The following is a 25,288-nucleotide window of genomic DNA, read 5'->3' on the forward strand; positions in this document are numbered from 1 at the left end:
GTTTAATCTCCATCCCACCCAGATAACTTATGTTATGATGGTACTGTTGGGAGATGGCTATTTAGAGTCTGTATGAAGAGGGTGCATATTTGAAAGAAAAATTGACAGAAAAACTTGCTTATTTTCTTTTAAACAATATTAATTAAACATTATTACAGGCTTAAATGACTTAGTTCAAAAGCCAGCTAATGGGAGTAGTCTGCCTTTTCCAGAGGAAGTTGCTTAAAAATTAACTTAATTTTTAGTTCATGCTGTTAACTCACAGAAAACATGTTTCAAAAATAGTTTCACCTTCATAACTTAATGTCAATTTCTTCAGTCTTGCTTCATTCATCTCTTGGGCAGTTACTGTGTGTCAGCTTAGCAGATGGAAGTGTCCATTTGCCAATGGGCTGATTTCTGTAAGTGAGCTGTGACCTTGTTAAGGTTCTTATAAACGATTTTCCATTGTAATTAAGTATTATGGTGCATAAATACAATTTTTAAGGTGTTAAATCTCTAAATGGTGACTATTTTCCCAAATGGGGTCCAACTGGAAATAACAGGAAATTATAACACTTTCAGAACTCTGCACATGGGTTTTTCAGTGGCATCTCCTAATTTTCTTTTTAAAAAATTATATACTACAGATGTTAGTTGCTCTCTTTTTCTCCTCTTAAATCTCCCTCCACCCCTTATAAAAGCATTAGAGAGCAAGGTAAAGTTGAATGAAGATTTTGTGAGGGTTATAAATGAGGATATTTATTTCACATATTTCATAGCAAACAATGTGAAATCCTCTTTTAATATTTTTCTTCCTCAAAGTTCTCTCTCTGCTGCTGGCGTTCGTAATCGCTTCCCCCATTCAGTGCTCAGTATACTTGGCTCCAGTCTTCTTCTTTCAGTATCTGGGGTCCCTCATATTTATCTTCCTTTATTACTTGAAGTAGTTTGGCTTTTCGTTGGCTCGGAACTTAAACCCATCACAGCTGCTCAACAAAATAGCAGAGTCTTCTGTAAGGAGGACTCACTTATGTTGCATGACCACAAAAGCTGAAAATACACCATGTAATATTTAAAACTCAATTCTCTTTGCTTAAAAAAAAAGAGGGTTATGTATCTCCTCTCTGTTGTCATAGGGAGATCTAGAATTATTTTTGGAAAAACAAACCTAAACCTAAACCACAAAGGCCTGAAGAGTTAACATTGTAAAGACCTCTTAAGATCTTAAAGTATGAAAGCTAGACTAGATTATATTATAGTGATTAAATTTGGTTTCAGCCGAGTCCACATGTTGACTATACCCAACCGAATACATGTTTTAACAACATTTGCTGATTAAGTACTTACACAGTTTTACTACAGGAACATTTTGCTTTAAATATCCTAAGGTAATATCAATGGATTTATTTCTTTCATGCATTTTAGATTGGTATATTATCTGCTGTAGGTAGAAAATTAAGAAAAAAAGAGAGTATAAAGAAAATATAGAAATTATTGATTCCACTACCCAGCTCGTAGTACACTACAATGAATTTTGAAGGCATTTTATTGCTTCCTTTCCTCCTCCATCTTTGCTTTCTCCTTTTCTTTTAATTCTTTCAACTCTTACACACAATATTCATTTAAAAATAATTGAAATTTTATTTTATCTTACTGACATGGTTTGAATGGTGCCACCCACAAAATATTTGTCCACTGGAACCTTGAATTGGCTCTTCTTTGGAAAAAGGGTCTTTGCATATATAATTAAGTTAAGGATCTTAAGATGAGGTCATCCTCATCACCTAAATACAAGTATCTCTATAAAGGAGAGAAGAAAAGAAGATACACAAAAAAGAAATGTGAAGATGGAGGCAGATATTGAGGTTAAACAGTACCAAGTCAAGGAATGCCTGAGATTGGAAGTGAGGCATAAAACAGATCCTTCCCTAGAGATCCCAAAGTGAGTACCGCCCTAATGACCACTCCCCTCAATTTTGGACTTCTAGCCTCTAGAATTGTGAGGGAATAAAGTTTTGCTCTTTTAAACCACCTGGTGCGTGGTAATCTGTTATAGCAGACCTCAAAAATGAGTGCTCACATGTTTTTAGTTTTTCACTGAGAGGTTCTGTTTGATTTTTTTTTTTTTTTTTTTTTTTTTACTCAGTAGACATTTATTAAATGGCTACTATGTGTCAGGAAGGATGCTACATGCTGGGCATTTTATTGTTTTTACTCATGAGTAAGACAAGTGAGCAAAATGACTCATCTCATTAGGAGTGTGCAGCTTTTGAAAATTCTTATCAGTATACAGGCTGTGTAGACAAACCAATGCAAGGTGGCAGAAAACCTCAGGATTTGGGGACCTGGATAGAAATGGTGCCATGAAACTGTAACTCAGGGAAACATTAAATGACTTTTAAACTTAAGTAATATTCTCAAAAACTAAGTTCTATTTCCTTATTTCATGCCAGAAATTAAAAAAACTCTCTCTGCTTGTTGACTTTTGGCAAGAATTAGATGTGCAATAATAGAAGAAGAAAAACAAAGAGGGTAGAGAGCATAGAATGTACGAGTAATGACCTCTAAATTAGATCTACCCACTCAAGAGCACCTGGGAAATGTGGGGGCTCTGGGAGTCATAGTGTCAGCAATGCAAGGAAAGAGAAGTCTTACAGTGGCATTGTGGACCAGTTTTTAGAGATAGGGAAGAAAGGGAAGGTGTAATTGGGATTGTGATGCTAAACAATGCAGACGGGTTAAAATGGACTCCAGTGATGAATAAATTTTGAAGATGTGAAGAAAGTTGATAGCATTTTATTTATTTTTTTGTATTTTTCTGAAGTTGGAAACAGGGAGGCAGACAGACTCCTGCACGCGCCCGACTGGAATCCACCCAGCATGCCCACCAGGGGGCGATGCTCTGCTCATCTGGGGTGTTGCTCTGTTGCAACCAGAGGCATTCTAGTGCCTGAGGCAGAGGCCATGGAGCCATCCTTAGTGCCCGGGCCAACTTTGCTCCAATGGAGCCTTGGCTGTGGGAGGGGAAGAGAGAGACAGAGAGGAAGGAGAGGGAGAGGGGTGGAGAAGCAGATGGGCGCTTCTCCTATGTGCCCTGGCCGGGAATCAAACCCGGGACTCCTGCATGCCAGGCCGATGCTCTACCACTGAGCCAACCGGCCAGGGCTGATAGCATTTTAGATTGAGAAGTATATGTGCAATAAAGTTTGCTTTCTGTAAGCTTTAGAAATGAAGTGAGCATTCATTTAAACTAAGTACGTACTGGAGCTTAAATTTGACTAATGTCCTGTGTTAAGCCCAGTCTGAGGGAGTTGAAGGGGGAAGGAAAAAAAAGCAGAGTATTGAACAGTGGAATTAAAATTAGAGAGGGCTTCATGGAGGAGAACACATAACCATCAGTGGGACTGAAAGGGCTATGTTGGCAACAAGGGATGGCTTTTATTCGGATAATTTAATCTGCTCTGTGTGTCAATCACATATGTTAAGACTTCATAGGGGACATAAAGTAGAAGTTTTATAGGGCATTGAGAGTAGTGGCAAGGATTCATGTTAACCGCTCATCCACCTGTCATTCAAGCCACATCTATGTACCATTCTTCTGTACCAGCTGCCATGCTAGATACGAGGATCACAGGGATCATTAAGGCCTATGATCCTTCCCCCAAAAAGCCTGGAGGTTAGGGGAAAAGATGGACAAACAAACAAACTAGTTTGCCTCAGCAGGTGCCATAAGGAAACCTGAAATACTGTTGGTGACACACACATAGGAGGACCTTGGCACAAGTTGGGAGGCTAACAGAAGGATGACTATTGTCTCAGAATAACTTGTGCAATAATTGGCTCCCAGCAAAGATCAGCCATTGTAGAGCTAATTGAATGATGGGGTGAGAGAGAGGGGAGACCAGAGGAAGATTAGGGAAGGATCCAGGCTATAAAGGATGACTAGCTCTTCATAGCTTTATTGCAGATGGAGGCTAACAACCTGCTTGATAAAAAAATACAGGTAGAAAAACTAGCATAAATTCATTCTCTCCCTACCTCCCATCTCTCCAGCTATGTGCTTTGATAAAATGTGGTCCAGTCATGACTGCTGTCTTCATATATAGACTGCTCCTATAGGACTGTTGGAACCTGTGTTGTCTTTCTATCCTTTGAGGCAGGAAGGTGCGGGGAAAGCCCACCAGCCTAATAATGTCAGGAGGCTGAGGTCTGTTCTCAGCTCTGTCACTAATTGACTGTGTTACTGAGAACTATGGAGACCCTCAGTTTTCTTAGCTATAAAACAAGGGGGTTGGATACCAGTCACTTTCAAACTCTTCTTTTTCCAATCAGCAGAGCCCTTTCAAATGAAATCTTATATGGAAACCCAAACGTATAAAACAGATACAAGCATTGCTGCTCAGGATGAAACTGTGTGTGTGTATGTGTGTGTGTGGGGGTCCAGAACAAGTGTTTTTGGCTCCTTCCAGTTCTCTGAGGTGGCCCTTGAGGGGCCTCCATGGACATCACTGGATCACATAGCGCCTCTCCAAATGAGGTCTGAGGGCTGCCTTGGTTCAGATCAACTGGGACACAGATTCTGGAGCCTTTTCTTAGACCTCCAGATCAAAATCTCTGGGTTTGAGGTCTATGACTCTATTTTATTCAGCACTTAATAGAATTTTTGTGCGCATTGAAATTTGCGTACCTTTGGGCTAGATATTTCAAGATTCCTACCAGTCCTCAAGTACTGAGAGTCTGTGATCCTCTCCTCTTTAGCTTTGTTGTGATGGAGAGGCACTTAAGAAGAGAAGTAAAGAGAGAGAGAGAGAGAGAGAGAGAGAGAGAGAGAGAGAAGAGAAGTCAGAGACTCTAAAGGATAAAAAAGTTTAACAGAAAATGGGATTTTAAAAATAATAGTAACAATAATAATAGATGGCAGTGGAAGTGGAGAACTGGATATAAGCAAATAAGTTACAGAATGGATTACGGAAAGAAGAGAGCAACTCTAACCAGTGGATTGTCCAAAAATGAAGATATGGTATTTCAGATTGATGAAATTGTAGCAAAAAGTCTCAGGGACAATTCAGAACTGCCAAAGTTGACGCCCTGAACAGATTTTCCCATAAATCCCGTGCTTACCTCTGTCACAACACATAGTGTCTTAATGGTCTCCTTACCTTTCATTTATATGTCTATATATACTGATGCTAGTTAGGCACTGGGAATATAAGCAGTCCCCCGGTTAGGAACGAGATAGGTTCTGTAGGTTTGAAAATGTTTAAGTATTTATATGCACAGAAAGGGAAAAATAAACACTATGTTAAATTAAAACAAACATCTATCTAAGTTGTATTTAATAGGTAAATGCACCTGGTCCAACTTATATACAAGCTCAACTTAAGAACAAACCTATAGAACCTGTCTTGTTTGTAACCCAGGGGACTGCGTGTACAGCAAATGCAAACAAACTAATAGTTATGCTGAGTGGCGTTTAATTACAAGCTGAAGCGAGAGTGCTGCTAAGGAAAGATTATATGATTCTAAAGAAAAAGGGTTTGTTGGTGTGTGTGTAGGAGAGAGAGAGAGAGAGAGAGAGAGAGAGAGAGTTAATTAGGCAAGGGAGGATAAAATGGAGAAGGGAATTACAGATAGAGGTAACAGCATGTGCTAAGGCTCTGTGGATGAAAGGAGGGTGTGCATTATGAGGGACTGAGTGGCAGAAGCACAGACAGCAAGGCTGAGAGAAGAGCAGTGTGAGATGAGGATAAAAAAGCAGTCAGAGCCCTGGCCGGTTGGCTCAGTGGTAGAGTGTCAGCCTGGTGTGCAGGAGTCCCAGGTTCAATTCCCGGCCAGGGCACACAGGAGAAGCACCCATCTGCTTCTCCACTCCTCCCCCTCTCCTTCCTCTCTGTCTCTCTCTTCCCCTCCTGCAGCCAAGACTCCATCGGAGCAAAGTTGGCCGGGGTGCTGAGGATGGCTCCATGGCCTCTGCCTCAGGCGCTAGAATGGCTCTGGTTGCAACAGAGCAACGCCCCAGATGGGCAGAGCATCGCCCCCTGGTGGGCATGCCGGGTGGATCCCGGTTGGGCGCATGCAGTAGTCTGTCTGACTGCCTCCCCGTTTCCAACTTCAGAAAAATACAAAAAAAAAAAAAAAAAAAAGCAGTCAGAAATCAGACCCTGCAGGGCCTTGAAGACTGCATTAAGAGTTTGGATCTCTTTCCTAAAGAAAGAAGAAATACATGGAAAGGTTTACCTTTGGAAAAGCTCATGCTTGCTGCATGGGGAAAAAAAAACCAATGGAGGGGGCCAGGGGAAAATGCGTGTGGAGGGTGTTGTCTATTGCTGTACTTGTCTGTCCTTGTCCTGCTGTAAGTTACTGGAGGCTGAAACAATCTCTGTATTACCATCACCTAACTAAACTGTGTCCTGCATGCAGATGCTGCTTAATAATTATATGATGGAGGGACTGGATGCACTGAAATGAATTAAATGAGTCATTTTGAGGCAAGATCACAATATCTTTTATGTATTTTTCTTTTTCCTTTTTTTCCTGCTACAATTAACATAGGGCAAGGGGAGGTGTCCACATATTGCATGTTCTGTGAATATCGTTGTCTGCTGTCACTCCCACTTGAGACTGGTGTTTGCTGTGGGGTATTTGGATAACAGACTCATCTTTAATTCCACTGCTCTGTGCTACTTGGAGCCTCCCTGACATTGCTGCTCTTTAATGTGCATGAAACCATGTCTGACATTTAAAGATAGGGAGAGGGTTAGCTTTCTGTGGGCTTTATTTCTGAATTAGCTGAGCTCAAGGTAGTATTTGAAACAACCTTACTGTTTCTTTCACAGCTTCCCCCTGGTTGCAGCATGTCAGACAACAAACATGTGGGAACCCGGCCAGCCCTACAGACTTGGACAGAGAGTCATAGATGGGCTTCCTTGTGACAACATCAGATCTTTCCTCAACCGGACTTTCTGAATTACCCAGTTAACAAATCCTGTTACCCTAGCTTGCCTCATCTGGTTACCTTACCCTTTACCAGGCATTTCTGTTTAGACATATTTCCCCCCTTCACACTGCTAAATTTAAGGCTTGATTTTCAAATCAAATGCTCATGTGGCTGGCTGCCTGAGCAGTCACATGCAGAGAGCTGAGAGACCCAGGCAGGGAACTGTGCCCTCGCTTCTGGAGAGCGGGTCTGGAAACCATATGAATTGTAAATAGTTTTAAAATGTAGAAGAGTAAAGCTTTCTGCCAAAAGGAGAGAGCTGAGTTTTCTTTTTCTTTTTCTTTTTTTCCTTTCTAGACTCAGTTATTAAGTATCTGTTGGAAATTGCTGACCTCGATCATATGATCTGCTTACTGTCTCTATCAGCTGGGGTCGGGCCAGTCAGATTTACCCCCTTGAGGGCTCAGGTCTGCCAACACTTGCTTTATTAGAAATAGGTTTTGCGGTCACAGCTCTGTACCATGAGTAAAGTTATTGGATACGTGATTCTCATGAAAATTTGCCTTCTTTCGTTTAATCCTTCCTTCTGAAACTTGGGTGATAGAAACAGGTTAATATTTTTTAAAAATAACAAAGCCAAATTTTCCAGGAAGAGCAAGACAAAGAATCAATGGGACAAGAGACCTCACTTCCTTTATTTGTTGCCCACCGAGTGCCTACCAACCTCTCTGCCCACGCTGAGAAGTGCCACTCAGCATAAGTCCCGTTTCCTCTGTTGCGCTGTCTCTTCTTTGTCGATCTTTCGTTAGAGAAAATAGCTCCTGAAGGCTTTTGTTATTGTTGCTGCGTTTGGCTTTAATTCTTGTAGGTGCCAAGGCACCAAGATGCTGTCACTTTTTCTTATATATAGATTGGCAGATATTGTCAGATTCTTTCTATTTTCCCCTTGTATTTCAAATTTTGTCCTTTTCCTGTATTGCATTTCTCATTCCTCTTCTAGGGTAAAGGGGAAAAATCTGGAGTTGAGATACAAAACATGATAGCAAAACAATATTCATTATAGGTCCTTTGAAATAGAGAACATGTTAAGATATTAGATGTCTAGAAAGGTAGAGATTATACCAGAGCTTATGCAAATAAAAATGCCAAGGACCACAGCATAGATGTTTAGAATTGGCCTGAAGAGTTGTTGATGTCCAGTTTCAAATCTGGTACTGATAATGTCAAACTGCTCAAATGGTACCTAAGTATTGACCATCATCTCTGGCATGAAATCTTCCAATTAACCAAGTTGAAAATACAATTCCCAGCAGTGGCCTTGTGATTAGGAAAGAAATACAGAAGAAAGCAGATTGCTTATAGACATATTTCAATATGTTTTTTCAGATTACACATAAAACCATAATGCCTGAAACCCTCTGATAACTAAAAAACAGAGAGTTAGGGGAATGTGCAGCCAGCCTGTCCTTACTCTGAAGCAAAAAAATTTCCTCCCAGAGCTGGGTGGAGCACACAATATAGTTTCCCAGAAAGTAATTAAAAGGGCTGTTTTTTGGCAGAAAGTTTTCATTTTCCTAACAGAGAAAACCAGAGACAAAAGGCATCATCTAGATATGTCCAGGGAGCAGAAAATTCTAGAGTCTTTGAGATTTGAGTAATGCCAGAGAGAGATAAAAGGATTGTATTAGAAGGCCTTTATCATCCCTCTGGGCTCCAAAACATATGAAATGGAACCACCGTTTGACAAATCAGTCTTTGACTGAAAGCTTTTAGCTGTTTCAGGGACTTAGAGAGCTGTGGTCTACAGGGAGTGAGGCTGTGGATTTGTAAGAACTTCCACCAGAAGCCAAGTTTACTAAGTCTGCAGGATCCAGAAATAGTAGATTATTTGGGAGCTCTAGTTCATGCCCTATATTGGGGCAGGGGAGAGTGTTATATAGCTCTTGCTTACACCCTAATTCTACTGGCTTAGATTGGAAAACTGAGAGAGCTCAACAGTAGAGCCAGTCATGTTGGGGCCAGTTGAACTGTTCTCGCAACACTATTAAAACCAGATATATGGCTGCTTTGAACCAAAGAGTAATATTTAGGTCTGTCTTAGGTCTCTAAATATTAAGTATCTTCAATGTACCAAAGCTGATTAACATGCCATTGTTAGTTACATGAATTCACATTTTGTGGAGAGAGAGATTAAACAAGTGGATAGTTTCAATATAATGTATATGATGATGAGAGTACTCATGGAGTGCCATGGAAGTACTCAAGAGGGGATACTTTGCCCAGTTTAGAAGTTGGAGGTTCACCTGAAAGAGGTGAATCTTTAACTAAAATTAATAAAAAAGTCAAAATCCTAGAAATAAATTTCTGCTTTTTAAAAGAAAAGCATTATCCCTTGTGTTTATTTGTTTGTATTTTGTAAACATGCTCATGCAATATATAATTTTGTATTCCAGTTTTTTCTTTTGACATGTTAAGTCTTTAAAAAAAATTTTTTTGTTTGTGCGTGCATGTGTGGCAGAGACAGAGAGAGAGTCAGAGAGAGGGACAGATAGGGACAGAAAGACAGACAGGAAGGGAGAGAGAGGAGAAGCATCAACTCTTCGTTGTGGCACTTTAGTTGTTCACTGATTGCTTTCTCATACGTGCCTTGACTGAGGGGCTACAGCAGAATGAGTGACCCCTTGCTCAAGCCAGCAATCTTGGGCTCAAGTTGGTGAGCTTTGCTCAAACCAGATGAGCCTGCATTCAAGCCGGTGACCTCAGGGTCTCGAACCTGGGTCCTCCGCATCCCAGTCCAACGCTCTATCCACTGCACTACCGCCTGGTTAGGCATAGTATTTTCTTAATATCATCTAATACCCAGTGATTAAAATAAATTTTGAAGGTAAAGCCAATAGGTAGGAGTGCTGCCATATTGGGTATGTATGAAGAGAGAACTCTGAAATGGTTCTTGGCCGAAGTTTTTAAGATGAGGAAAACTGAGAAGAAACATGTTATTGTGGGTTTTTTTTTGCCTGGACCAGAGTTCTATTGAGATATTAGTCATTCTGTAGGGATATAGAATGGGCAGTTGAAATGCATGGGAAATGTCTGACCTGAAGATATATATTTGAAAATAATCTGGCCAATTTTTATGAGAGTCCGTACTCTAGATAGTAAAGAGAGGAGCTTGGGGCACACGACAGTTTGAAGATGGGAAGAAGGGGAAGGGCTGGCTAAGGTTTTGAGAAGGAGTGATTAATGAAATAAGAAGAAAACCAAAGAAATATGAAGCTCTGGATTTAGAGCAAAGAAAGTGTTTGAAGATGGGGGTGGGTAGTTAACTGTGCTGGGTAAAATGAATACTGAGAACTGATCCTTGGATTTAGCGACAGAAAGAAAAGTTGCATTTGGAGGGATGAAGACAAAATCCAGATTGGAGAAGGCATGGGCAATCAAGACGTGGAGGTGCTGACCATAAACAGCTCTTTTGAAGACTTAAAATATAAATTAAAATGTAGTATCCTTATAAATGAGGTGCTTTATAATAATAAAAATAGACACAATACTTTAAAGTATATATTATTTTATAGTTTACAAAAGACTTTAATAAATTTATCTTATATGAAACTTCCAGATGTTATGATAGATAGGCGTTTAAATGGCAGGGGGTTTATTCCACTTTTTAAGACCTTAGTCTTATGACTAAAGAAGTATTCTGAGGGGTTGGCATGCACTCTAATGTAGGTCATAGAGGGTATTTCCAGTGTTGGTTGACTCTTGCCTAAGTAGCATGGCTGATTGGGTGAACTTGGACCCAAGTCCATGTCTTCTGATTCTAATAACATGGGTTCTTTCTACTATATTGCATCACTTTTGTCATAAACAAGAGGTCAGGATTCTTTTCTTTGAGAATGTCAGAACTTTTAAGAAATTGATTTCAACTTCTGGTCTGTTCTGAACAATATTTTGTTTTTGTTTTTACAAGTATCAAGATTATTCCAACAATATCATCTTCTTCTTTATTTTTATATAGTGAAAGGAAGGGAAGCAGAGAGACAGACTCCTGCAAGCACCCTGACCAGGATCCACCCTGCAAGCCCACTATGGGGAGATGCTCTGCCCATCTGGGATGTTGCTCTGTTGTTCAGCAACTGAGTTATTTTTTTTTTGTGCCTGGGGTGGAGCCATCCTCAGGACCTAGGCCAACTTGCTAGAACCATGGCTGAAGGAGGGTGTGGGGGGAGAGAGAGAGAAAGAGAGAGAAACAAGAGGAGGAGGGGTGAAAAAGCAGATGGGTGCTTCTCCTGTGTGCCCTGTGGGGAATAGAACCCAAGACATCCACACACTTGGCCGATGCTCTACCATTGAGCCAACCAGCCAACGCCTACAAGGTCATCTTCAAAGGACAGAGTCATTACTATGAAATTTCCCACTTTTTGTTTAAATAATCCATTAACATCTATCATTCACAAATTTGAAATATTATCTTGAACTTTGTTTCTCCTCATAATAAAAGTGTACAGGGTACAAAACTTATGATTTATTGAAATGCACTTTTTTTAGTAATTGTGAGTGGTAAGATTTATACTAGTCTTGAGAGAAATATGAATGATATAATGATTGAAGCCTTAGAAAGTAGAGATATTTTACTCATGACCACAAGTAAATCCTGATTGAAATTTGTTTGGCATGATGTTAAGTCATGATTCTGAGAAGCCAAGTCTAGAGGGATCAGAGTAATGTAGTCCAGGCATATAGCTTTCTGATGAGCTCATTGTATAAGGGGACAAAGCTAGGAATATCTTGAGGAATGAAAGTTAGTGCATCCTTTATTAGACAGTTTCTCTGGTCTATCAGTTTCCTTGCTGGGCTTCCGATGACAGCTGCACGGCAAACAATCTAACACTGAGGTCATTCTCCTGAAGTACAGGTACTCTTCATTGCTGACTGGAGGAATAACCACATGCTCCAGGTATCAGACAGCAAAGATGTTTTAACTGGGGTTATTTAAGAACAGATTTATATTTTCCCACTGGTCTCTGAGGCTCCAACACTAAGCACAGTGCCTGGCTCAGAGTGTTCATTAATGAAGGGTTATGGTACCTCACCTTCCAGACAGTGATGATCTAATTAAGAATTCTACCTACATGCTGTCTTATTTCCAAGGAACTTAAAATGATAAATAAACATTACAGCCTACTTTAATGTTTTAAAAATTTTCTTAAAAAGTGTTTAAGACTTAATATGTCTGAAAATGTAAATAAACTGTTGATCTTCCAGCAATACTGTGTACTTTGTGTTCCAAAACTAGGAATGCTATTTCCAGAAAACTAAGTTCTGTGATCAGAGCAAACCAAACCACACCACTGAGAGATGCCTTTGCTTTTCCTATGCTGATGTGACATGTACTATTACTTAGCATGTTAAGCAACTAATATTTTTTTTCTGGTTCTGGTTCTCTGACATTTGGTTCGCTCTTAACCTGGCCCTATGCAGAAAAATTGATTAAGAATATCACTAGAGGCATTGGGAAAACACAATGTAAGCCTTTCATCCTGGAACAAGATATTCAGGCTTGAGTCACCTTCATTTGGGAGCTATCATCTTTTGGGGTGTTTTTCAAAAGAAGAAGGTGTTATTCATCACTGAGCTGGGTAACGGCATATTCTCTGAGTTTTCAAAATAAACTAGGCAACTTAGATAATGGGAATGGTTGATCTACTCAGGATAAGGTGATTGCTCGTAAATGTGTTTCATGAAAATATGTTCTTTATGTAAGAAATATTTTAGAAAGAATGATTCATTCCCCCTTCCCCCGTATAGACATTATTTTAAAGCTATTTGGGTAGTCAGTGGTTATCTGTAGACTATTTTTTAAAATGGAAATGCATTAGCAATTTATTTTTCAATTTCATTTACTAATCACTGGAAAAAGGAGTAAATTGGATGACCTAAAGTTTTACAAAAATTTTTCCAAAAAGTGTATTTTTTTTTAGATTTTATTTTTTGATTTTTGAGTACAGAGAGAGAGAGAAATGGGAATGGGGGAGGAGTGAGAAGCACCAACTCATAGTAATGTGCCTTGACCTGGCAAGCTAGGGGTTTTGAACCAGCAACCTCAGCATTTCAGGTCAACACTTGATCCACTTTGCCACCACAAGTCAGGCCCCAAAATTTATAAATTGGAGGATTAGGGGGACACAAAGACTCATGGCAGCTGCTCAGTGGTGGGATTCAAATAATTTAACAACTGGTTCTCTGCCCTAATGACTGTTTTAAATGTAACAAAACAAAATACTAAAAGATAGTTTATTATTTCATGCATTTAATACTTAAGTAAAAACAATAAAAGAGGCACACAGAACTAGATTATAAGAGCTTTAAAATATTAATGAAAAAATATTAAATAATACTTGACAAAAACAATAAAACTGTTATTATTATTATTTTTTTTGTATTTTTCTGAAGCTGGAAACGGGGAGGCAGTCAGACAGACTCCCACATGCGCCTGACCGGGATCCACCTGGCATGTCCACCAGGGGGCGATGCTCTGCCCATCCGGGGCGTCACTCTGTCAAGACCAGAGCCACTCTAGCCAGGACCAGAGTCTCCTGGGGCAGAGGCCAAGGAGCCATCCCCAGCGCCCGGGCCATCTTTTGCTCCATTGGAGCCTTGGCTGCGGGAGGGGAAGAGAGAGAGAGAAAGGAAGGAGAGGGGGAGGGGTGGAGAAGCAGATGGGCGCCTCTCCTGTGTGCCCTGGCCGGGAATCGAACCCAGGACTTCCGCACGCCAGGCCGATGCTCTACCACTGAGCCAACCGGCCAGGGCCAACAAAACTGTTATTTAAGGTATTTCCATATTGCTTCTTGATTGGCGTCCTCACTTGCAATTTTCTTTTTACCCTATGGACAGAATGAACACTATTACAGATGCTAGAATACATTGTTGCTCAGATGAACATTAAAAATGAGTAAGGGATGTAAATTTGTGATTTCCACATTGGGCGGTTTCCCAGGCGCCCTCCGTAGAGAGAACCCTGATTACAAGTGCCATTTTAACAACCAGTTTGCCAAACTCAACAAAAAATTAGGTATCGGTTCTGCTGAACCTGTGTGAACTGGCTGAATCCCACCACTGCAGCTGCTCTTGCTGACTTCATAGAATTGACATCGGAACTAGTGAAAGGTGAAATAGCATAAAATTTAAAAGGAATATTCTAATTATGTGAATATGTCAATAGCAAAACTGGGGAGTGGGCTTTCAGTTTGTAGAGGGTGCTGTGCTGTGCTACCCACGTCCTCTTTCACATCGCAGAGTATGTTTTTGTAGTTACTGCGTTTTCCCATTGCTGCTAAGGTTGCTTACATACAACCATCCACTGCCTGCTCTCCCTTGGCTGAGAAGAACTGTTTTGCTCAAGTATGCCCCTTCTTGCTGGGCTCGGACTGCATCCAATGGTTGAACAATGCCAAGGTATCTGAACTGGCCCTGGAGATCCAGCCGTGAAGGGCATTCCACCTCCAGAGCTTCGGATGGGTTTGGCTGACCTTCTGTTGCGACTGTATCAACAGCCCACTTCCTCCCTCTGCCCCACTGTTTCCTTCACTTCCCCACAGGTGTTAATCCCAAGAGTACTTGTCAATTAACTTCCGGCACACAGATCTCCCTCTGAAATTGCTGCTGAGGAATCTGACCTAGACCTAAATTAACTGTCTTCTCCGCAGTCATTCTGAAGTATTTCCTTTAGCACTCATAATTGAGAACAGACGTAATAAGCTTCCTTTGAAATAATTTTCCTCTGATTTCCTCATGGTTTCATCATCTATTAGCCATCTATTAATGGAATCCTACTCAGAATTTACAGAAGACAAAGAATCTTAAGAGACTCATTCAGGAGAAGGGTTTCAGGTCAGGGAAATGATTAAAAAGAGTACATGAATGCATAAGGAACAACAAATCAATGTTTCGCTCTCTCTTCCTCTCTCTAAAATCAATGAAAATATTTTAAAAATCGATTTCTTAATTTCCCAGTGGCCAAAGATTTTTTTATCTATTTAAAAAATACTTTTACTTAATATCCCTGTTGTCAGATAATTTTTATTTCCTTTGAAATCTGTTAAGGCTACTTGTATGAAAGATTTAAAAAAATATTACTGGTAGTCATTAAACAAATTGTGTATTCTGGATAAAAAAATGACATTTTCTACACAACTCTCAGTAGGCTTATTATATAGTTCAGGTAAAACTTAGTAAGTGAATCGATCATTCTGTTTTGCAAACGGGAAGGTCACATTGTGTGTGTATTTCTGCCTCTTACTAATGCACAATAGGATCTATAAGGGTTTATATAAATTAAGCAAGACATCTCTAAGATTGATTACTTTTTCTCAGCAAATTGTTGAACTAAATTATCCGTGCTGTAGGACTACAGGTTTTTTTCATCTCCCCTTCTCCCCACCCTTTGCCCCTGGCAAAATTGGTGTGAGAGCATCCTCAGCAGCTGACCACAGACCTCCCCACGAGATTCTGCCTCAGCATAAGCTTTACACTAATAAGAAGGGAGGAAAAGGAGGGAAACATCTGCATTCTTCAAAATAAATAGATTCCAAAGATATGAGTATTATGCTATTTTCAATGTAATGAGATTCTGTTCACCAGTGTGTTGTTAGAGGATTAGGGCCAAGCTGTATGTCTTACTCTAGTGTGGCTCTGACAGCAGTGGGATTGAAAAGAACCAGAAATTGCTGCTGTCCACTGAACATCTGTGTCATGGGACCATGCCTGCAAGCTGTCTTTGCATTGGCTAGTTTTAAACTCTGGGAGTGTGCACTATTGCTATGATCAAATTCCTTCAGCTCCTTAGGGTCCATTCTTTTTCTAAATAAGCAATAATACATAAGTATCACAGGAAATAAAGTAAAAGAGAACAATAAATATAGATTTATTAAGAGCATGTACTTTGTAGTCTCAGGTCCCAGTGCCAGCTTTGCCACTTAACTTGTGACCTTGGAAAAGTTTTCTTCTATTTTTCCTCTTCAACTGGCCTTTAAAATACCTATATATAATGCCAAAAATTTATGTACTGAATATAATTCAAACACTACAAAACAGTGTACAGTACAATAAAACGAAGTCTTCCTTCCATTTCACTTCTCTTTCTTTCCTTTCTCTTGTGGAAACCACTGAATAGTTTCTTATTTGTCTTTTAAGAAAATTTCTGGCCCTGAGCAGTTGGCTCAGTGGATAGAGTGTCAGGCTGGTTTACAGATGGCCCAGGTTTGATCCCTGGTCAGGGTACAAATGAGAAGTGGACATCTGCTTCTCTTCCCCACCCTTTCTCCTCCTTCTTTCTCTTCCCCTGTCGCAGTCCGTGGCTCGATTGGTCCAAGTGTTGGCCCCATGCATTGAGGATAGCTCAATTGGTTTGAGTGTCAGCCTCAGGTGCTAAAGATAGCTCGGTTGATGAGAGTATTGACCCTAGATAGGGGTGGACAGGTGGATCCCTATCAGGATGCATGTGGGAGTCTTTTCACTTAAAACAACAACAACAACAAATTATCTATGCATGTAGGAACAGGGATATGTGTAGGTATATCTTTGCTTCAAAACATTGTTAGAAACCGTACCATCCATGCATATGTAGTGTACAACATATGCTTATTTTTAATTAAATTAATTAATTTATTTGTTTTTAAGTGAGAAGAGGAGACTCCCGCATGCCTCTCGACTGGGATCCACCCAGCAACCCCCATTTGGGGCCGATGCTTGGACCAACCAAGCAACTGGCTGTGAGAGAAGAAGAGATAGAAGAGGGGAAGGGAGGGAGAAAGAAGCAGATGGTTGCTTCTCATGTGTGCCCTGACCGGGGATCAAACCCAGGACGTCCATACGCCCAGGCCAACGATCTATCCACTGAGCCAACCGGGCAGGGCCTGGTTGCTACAATTCTTATTAGACATTCAGGAAAATGGTAGCATTCAACAAATGTTTTTGGAAACAATTATTCTACTCAACAAATATTCATTGACTGCTACTATGAACTAGGCATTATATGATATATACTTTTGTATGATAGAGGTCTGACATGGACCTAAGATTAAAGAAATCACATGCAGTGTACGTAAATTGTTTGGCTTATTAGGGGAGGTTAATAATATTGATCTTTATTATCATTTTTTTTTTTTAGTACTCCAATTCATCTTCTGTAGCTTTAGCGGAAACCCTCTTTTCAGAAATCTATATTGCTAACGGGCAGTCAGGCAGGGATCCCCAAACTACAGCCCCGTGGGCCGCATGCGGCCCCCTGAGGCCATTTATCTGTCCCCACTGCACTTCCAGAAGGGGCACCTCTTTCATTGGTGGTCAGTGTTCTGAGAGTAACTGAACGAGAACGACGTACTGCGCAAAGGATTATGTGGCTGCACAATGGAAGACGTCCAAAAGCAGGCCCATAGTTCCCATTGAAATACTGGTCAGTTTGTTGATTTAAATTTACTTGTTCTTTATTTTAAAATTGTATTTGTTCCCATTTTGTTTTTTTACTTTAAAATAAGATATGTGCAGTGTGCATAGGGATTTGTTCATAGTTTATTTTATAGTCCAGCCCTCCAATGGCCTGAAGGACAGTGAACTGGCCCCCCTGTGTAAAAAGTTTGGGGACCCCTGCATTAGAGTGTGGAAAGGATGAAAGGAGCCTTGGGAGCCCATTGGAAAGCTCCTCCTTCTGTCCCTTCAGGCTTCAGCAACGGGCTTGGTATCTTGCTCAAGGTAAATACTTGATTTGTAGCCTCAGCAGCCAGTTGTTACTTGACATAAAGCAAGGGTAGGTGCTACTTTACTCTCAGACTTGTATTTTCTCAAGAAAGTTCTCAGCCAAGCCTGCAACTCTTAGGATGCTATACTTCATCAGGAAGATGCAGGTTCAGACCAATTAATTTACCAAGAACTGTTAGATGCTGTTGCTCTGTCTCACCACACTTCTCAAAACGAAGATTCTCTGATGTTCTGAGATTAGACATTATACATGCATACCTCATTTTATCGAGCTTCACAGGTGTTTGCATTTTTGCAAATCAAAGGCAAGACCCTCCTCCAGCAAAAAGATTATGGTTCATCTTATTGTGATACTTTATTGCCGTGGTCTGGAACCAAACCCGCAGTATCTCTGGGGTGTGCCTATAGTTAATGAGTGTGTGTCAAAAAATTCTTTCCTCTGAGTCATTCTAGTCACTACTCTGTGGCAGTTAAACTTCATATGTTTTATGGTGCCTTTGGAATTTAAATTTTATGAGTTCTTTTCTTGAATTTTGGCTTATTTAGCAATTGGCTTATGACTTTACTAAGGTAAAGGCTATCTTCTAACCCCATCTATTTTTGAAAAACCTGGTTCAAAGAAGCATTAACTAGATTATGTCAATTTAAAAACCGGAAATAAAATACACATATTTTAAAGTCTTGGAATTCTTTTATTCAGTTTAATAAAATGAATTAATTTGCTTTCGGAATACACATATACTGCAATTCCTCTGTGAGAACAGAAGGGATTTCCCCAAGAAAAGTAAAAGTGGAGTTTGTTTGTGCCAATTCTGTGGAGCTGTGCCATTGTCACAACTCATGAGGCAGTCCTGTGTCCCCCTCGCAGAGCTATGATGCAAGCGTGCCTCAAACACGGGCTGTGAGAACAGCTGCACTGCACCTGGAAAGCCAGGGAGTGTCTGTCTGTTTTTATTGTTTTAGAATGATGACAAAATGCAGTCATTATACAAACTAAAATCTTAGATGAAATCTAGAAATATTTTGAAAATGAGCTTTAAATCTAATCTTCCGCCCTGCCCCTCCAGTTTTGCTGGTATGTCTAGTATGTGTTGTCAGTGGTGGTAGTAGGTAGGACAAGAAAAATGGTAGAATTTAAAATATCAATGATTTTGTCCTGGCCTGGTAGCTCAGTTGATGAGAATGTTGTCCTCGATAGGTCAAAGTTGTGAGTTTGATCCCCGTTCAGGGCACATACAAGAAACAACCAATGAATACATAAGTAAGTGGAACAATGAATAGATGTTGCTCTCTCCATCTCTCTCCCCCCTTCTCTAAATTCAAATAAAAATTTAAAAAATATAGATAATTTTAAAGCATTTGCAGGTCTTTATCAGTTTACACTTGTTCAGTAAGTTTTCCTGTTTCTTAGTTATTACCTTTAGTGCTCATTATGAAAGAGCAGAGATACATTTACACAATGGACTACTACTTAGCTGTAACAAAAAAGGAAATCTTACCTTTTGCGACAGCATGGATGGACCTGGAGATTATTACACTAAGTGAAATAAGCTAATCAGAGAAAGACAAGTACCATATGATTTCACTTACGTGTGCAATCTAATGAACAAAATAAACTAACAAAACAGAAAAAGACTCAAGGAGAACAGACTGACAGCTGTCAGGAGGGATGAGACTGGGAGGCTGGGTGAAAAAGGTTAAGGGATTAAACCAAGAAAAAAAAATGTATAGACACAGACAACAATGTGGAGATTGCAGGAGGGAAAAGGGCACGGGAGGAGGTATATGAGGGTAGGGGGGAGAAAGATGGTGGTGGAAGGACATTCGACTTGGGGTGATGCACACAGAAAGCGACGTGCAGATGATATATTGTAGAATTGTGTACATGAAGCCTATATAATTTTATTAACCATTGTCACCCCAATAAATTCAATCAAAAATTTTAAAATTTAACTAGAACTATCTTTGAAGTTCTAGTTAAGTACAGTTATAATAACCTGGTAAGATAGAATAGGAAATAACATTAAAAACTCTCCTTTGATGGTATTATACATATTGATTGTTCTACAGGTATATATTTAAATAAGGGTTTTAACCAAGGTACCGCATACTTCTAAGGTTCACCAATATCTCCAGGCATTTTTTAATTCAAAGTTCTAATTACATCTGTAGAATATTACTTTCTCCTCTCTAAAATAATCTTTTTTGCTCTTCCTCTTCTTCTTCATTCAGTTTCTAGTAACTTTAAGTCATAAGATGACTTTCTATCATAATTTTACTTTGTAAGGGTTATGTTCTCTTGTTGGTAGGATGCTGTCCACAAATCTAACCAATGTGCTTGTGTGTCCATTAGGTTAATGATAAGGTAGTTAAATAGTGCTGGGGTCAAGGTCACCATCTAGAAAATACTGCTTGCTGCTTCTTGACTGATTACTAATTAGTTTTGTGTAATATTTCTTTTGAGGAAATTTCTCTTGTGATTGTGTACCCTCACAATACTTTGCTCAAAGCTCATAAATTTTTTTGTATTAGCCTATGTTGTTGCCTGGTGAAGGTTCTCCATACACAGCCCACAAAGGTGCTATTGTATCCCAATGAATTTGCACATACCAAACATTTTTTAAGATCTCAAATATTGTTAGTCATAAGACTTTGTAGGCAAAATATTTGGAGTACTTTTTAAGCGAGAACTTTCCATCGGGACAGGCGGAGAAGGCTAGGTGACCAAAGATAGAGCAAATGTTGGAAGATGTTTGGAATAACAAAAGGGCCTTTTGAGAAGAGGAGCTTCAAGTGACTGAGAGATGTGTGTTCTGGGTAGAGGGCAGCCAGATGGCAAGAGAGAGAAAGAAAGAGGACTAGAGTGAGAAAAATAAGAATTCTGGGCTCTGGTAGTACTATAGGCACTTTTTGCTCTCTCAGGCTATTGAATGACATGAGCAGATTAATTGTCAGATCTTGGCAATGCATGGTCAAATAAATTATTCTGAGTGTTTTTCTGCTTTTGGAAATATCAATAAGTTAGAAAGCAGAGGTGAAAATACAGGTAGGGGTGCAGATGGGTGGAAAGGGAACAGATATGAGGATTTGGCATGAGGGAGGGTATGCTGCTCTGCTTTGTCACTCCTCTGTGTGGTCTCTATAGGACATCATGTTTACAATCATATCGGATTGTTCCATATCAGGGATTCTTTGAATGCTCTGGGGATCTGCAAGTTTATTTCTTAAAGAGATTTTGTTCTAGTATTTTTTCCAAGTGTAGCGATTAATTCAAGTAATTCTCTTTGATATCATCACACCTTGAATAATGTTTTTCCAAATGCATTGGTTTTAGAGGAAAATACTGAACTGGAGAAAAACAAGTTAGAATTTAAGAAAGAAATTCAGGTTTTGGTTTGTTCTCTTAAGTAGTGGCTATTGCCACTTGTCTGTGTAAACTTAACTGTCAAATATGCATTTTGAAATGTGTAAGAGCTCGTATAGTGTCCCCTTTACACTGTGGTTAATTTTCCATTGGTATAAGAGAGGTGAGGTATGGTGCTTCCTGGAGCTTATAGTGTATAGGTAAGAAAAATAAAAATTTGAAAATAAAACAATATTATTTCAGCTTATGCCTGAATCAAATGCTCTTTTCTTTTCTTTTTTCTTTTCTTTTTCAATTAACATTCACATTCAATATAATTTTATATTAATTTCAGGTGTACAGCATAATGGCTAGATAGTCATAATACTTTACAAAGTGTCACCTCTGATATTTTCAGTACCCACCTGGCACCATACTTAGTTCTTACAATATTATTGTAAACAGATGCACTTTCAATCGAGACTTCCAGACAATTCAGTAGCAGTGCAATTTCCATAAATAAAGACATGGTCTTTATATTGCTCTGTTCATATCAACTTTTATCTGAGATACTGTCCCCTGAGAAATGTCACTAGGGCTCCAAAGAAGGTATCCCCCAAAGAAATAAACCAGCACACAATCCATACCTGTAAACATGAACAAAATGAGATGTAGAAGGCTTCTTAGATTCTCCTGTTGTCGTTGAACTAGATAAAGTGCAGAAAAGTATGGCTTTGGAAAAATGATTGAATTCTGGCAAGAGATGAAAATGCTGCAGTTGAAAACTTTCCAGAACAACATGTACTTGGATCTGTATTAAAGAAAAAATTTTTGAGTGTTTAAGCCAAATGACCCAGCAGGGTTGATAGTGTGAGGCATATTTCACAGTTGTATAAATATTTAAAACCGTTTTCCAGCCAAATAGACAAGTAAATTAGGTTGTTTTTAAAAACTGCATAATGAAATTAACCTGCCCACCTTAACTTGTTGGAGAACCTGCTCTATCATCCCAGCCTTCTCTCCTAAAAGGGAATCGCTGATTAAAAAGTGGGATGGAGACTTCTAACTTGGAAAACAAAGCTGGTTTAGGAGGTTTCAGAGAATTTCAAAAGGGATGATTAGCATCAGGGTATACCACCATAGGTGATTTGTTTCCAGGTGGCCTGTCTGCCAAAATTGTCACTAGGGGCCCAACCAACTAGAAACAATAGCTTTTCATCATAACTCCCCTGAACTTCATGAAGGGTTGACTATATACAGAAGCCTCAAAGAAAGCAGTGCAGCATCTTGGCCGTGTCCTATTTCTGAGCTGGTGGCACTAGCCATTAGAATGCCACCAAGTTCGTCTTAAGCCACAGGGTTGTGGATGCTATGTAGGTGGTCTTTCTTGTTCAGCCGTTCAGTCTTTGAAGGCTTTTATCACCCACTGTTGTTGTGTTGTCCTTTCCAAAGTTTATTCTCTTGCCTTTATTCTAACCTGCATTTTAGCTATTGCCAGGACCCATTCTCTCTTGCCTCTGTCTCCTCATTCACTTGTTGCCTTTTGTCAAGTAGATTTCTGATGCAAGGGCAGTGATGCTTCAACACTTATTAATAATAGAATTTGAAAAGATTGTCAGTGACTGAGTTCATCTCCACCCCCTTAAGGTTCTGGCTATAGAAATGCAATAATAGCTGCTATAGAAAGCGGGCACCCGTGGGATGGTAGAAAGAGCACTCCACCACCTGGAGTTTAGCCCCAGCCAATTGGACTAAGTCACTGGGTAGCCTTGGGCAAATCAGTTGACTTTTTTGGGGCCTTTGTCCCCACACCACTCAGGTAAAAGATTTTATTATGTAAGATCTTTAACTCTAGCATTTTAGAAAAGCCTTATCTGCTTTATTTGTCATATGATGCTCCATTGTGAATATATTTGCTTGACTCTTCAGTTCCTGAAAAAAACTTAATTTTTTGTTCATAGACTGCAGAATGAAAAATGGATGAATGTCAGAGTGGGAGACATCATTAAATTAGAAAATAACCAGTTTGTTGCTGTGAGTATTTGATATTGTTTAAATAATTTATCTCAGATTAACATAGCATATATATTGCAGTATTTACATTAGTAAATTCATTAAATCTATATTAATCCAGAGTAATTAAAGAGGAAATACCAAGACTTTTTGTAAAAAGTCTCCATCCTAAAGTGTTTTAAAAGACATGTTGATTAATTACTTTCAATAGCATGGTAATTCAGATAAGGCAGAGTGCTTATTACTTTATTCATCTTCTTGGGGATTGTTTAAATTAATAGATACAAAAGATTTACAATCGTTTGATATAAAGAAGAGCTTTTAAAAACACTCCAGAGTACTTTAAAAACAGTTTGTACTCCCATAATTTGAATACTAGCCCTCAATAATGGAATTAATAGTGTTACTTTGCAGTATTTTCGAAGAAAAGATAAGCTAGAGGAAGAGAAAATGTATTATGTTCCCTCCTGAATTATCACAATCACAAAATTTCTACGGATTGAATTATTAAAATCTTATTTATGAGGCTTTTCCTTTGTATATCAAATGAGAGGGCTAAAAAGATGAATTTGACCTGAACTCCAGTCTGAGCATGGATAGGCTTTGGCTCTTTCTGGACCCATCAGGGCGTCTCATTGAGTCTTTCCAGCCCCTTTCTTGGAGCTCCTTCCAGAGAGGCCAGTTTGTGGTCTAATTGCCCTCTTTGTTATTTTAAGTGCTATAGCTTCACCTCAGGGTTACTTGTTTCACTCTGAGTTTTATAAATATGCCCTCCTTTAAAAAATATGTGAGGCAGTAGAAAGTCGGGAATTTTCAGAGAGAGAAAAATTTTAAAACATTTATCTGAGCTATATTGAAGAAGAAGCTTTTTGTTAGAGTGCAGAGGTGCAATTACTATTTTCTACATGAGAAAAAGTAAATGCCCAATGTTCTGTTTATAAACAATTGCTAATTTGTGGGGTGAAATATATGAACAAGGATTTTTTTTTTAAACACAGAAAGTACTTATCCTTGAATAATGAGTAAATAATATGATGTTCATTATTATTCACCGCACCTCCTTCTCTTCTTTTAACCACTTTGTTAATCTTCTCAAACCAATTTAATAATAAAAAAACAAAAATAATGATATATCTTGTATTATTATTGCACAACATACATTTGTTGGATGTAAAATTTAAATAAGAGTTTTAGAAATCTTTAAAGAATTATACACTTTTTAGGTGTTATCATTGTATGAGGTTTTGCTTCCTTTATTTATTAATTCTACAAACATTAACTATGTTTGATAAACCTCTGAGGGTAATGGCACTGGCTCTGAGGACTCAAAAAAGTTCAGTGCATTCTTTTCAGGTTTCCTCCAATTAGAGTATTTGTTTCAGGTTTCCCCAAGGCAGCTGCTTGGGTTTTTTGTTTGTTTGTTTGTTTTGTTTTGTTGTTGTTATTTTTGTGAAAAGTGAGGGAAGGGGCATTGTATTGGTAAACAATGCTTCATTTTTGGGAGATATAGTTAAGCCTCTCTTGACAGGGCACTGGAAAAGGCCCAGCAACTGAGAAGAGAAAGTACAAATGGGGGTATAAAGAAATGATTTTGGTTGGAATAAATAACTGTTTACCTTCCCCACTGTGAGTACCAATAACCATGCCTCCCTGTCCTGAGGAATAAATGGGTTTGCATTATCAAGGATCCTCTTCATTTATGGATGAGTCACAGAAGCCTGTCATGGCAGAAGTTATTTCCTGACTTGTCACAATATAACCTAAGCATACCCACTATAAAGAGAACTTGTGAAGAGTGTATACCACTCTTAGACCAAAATTACCCATCTTGATTTTATTATTTTTATTTTTTATTTTATTTTTTGTATTTTTCTGAAGTGAGAAACCTGGAGGCAGAGAGACAGACCCCCACATGCGACCTGACGGATCCACCTGGCATGCCCAACCAGGGGACGATATTCTGCCCATCTGGGGCATTGCTCCGTTGCAGCTAGAGCCATTCTAGTGCCTGAGGCAGAGGCCATGGAGCCATCTTCAACGCCCAGGCCAACTTTGCTCTAATGGAGCCTTGGCTGCTGGAGGGGAATAGAGAGACAGAGAGAAAGTAGAGGGGGAAGGGTGGAGAAGCAGATGGGCACTTCTTCTGTGTGTCCTGGCCAGGAATTGAACACTGGACTTCCACACTTTGGGCCAACACTCTACCACTGAGCCAACCAACCAGGGCACACACATCTTGATTTTAAAGGAAGAAAAAATGG

The 25,288-nt window shown here is 39.3% G+C and overlaps 1 protein-coding gene across 1 annotated transcript in view; it reads left to right on the forward strand.

Annotated features, from left to right (window-relative positions):
- ATP8B4 (ATPase phospholipid transporting 8B4 (putative)) overlaps nucleotides 1-25,288 on the forward strand; it is a 268,241-nt gene that overhangs the window by 84,388 nt on the left and 158,565 nt on the right. The window contains exon 7 of the mRNA XM_066388296.1: nucleotides 22,979-23,051. Coding sequence (XP_066244393.1) covers nucleotides 22,979-23,051 — 73 coding nt within the window. The remainder of the gene's footprint in view (nucleotides 1-22,978; nucleotides 23,052-25,288) is intronic.

Source organism: Saccopteryx leptura, chromosome 6, assembly GCF_036850995.1.
Source record: "Saccopteryx leptura isolate mSacLep1 chromosome 6, mSacLep1_pri_phased_curated, whole genome shotgun sequence".
NCBI lineage: Eukaryota > Metazoa > Chordata > Mammalia > Chiroptera > Emballonuridae > Saccopteryx > Saccopteryx leptura.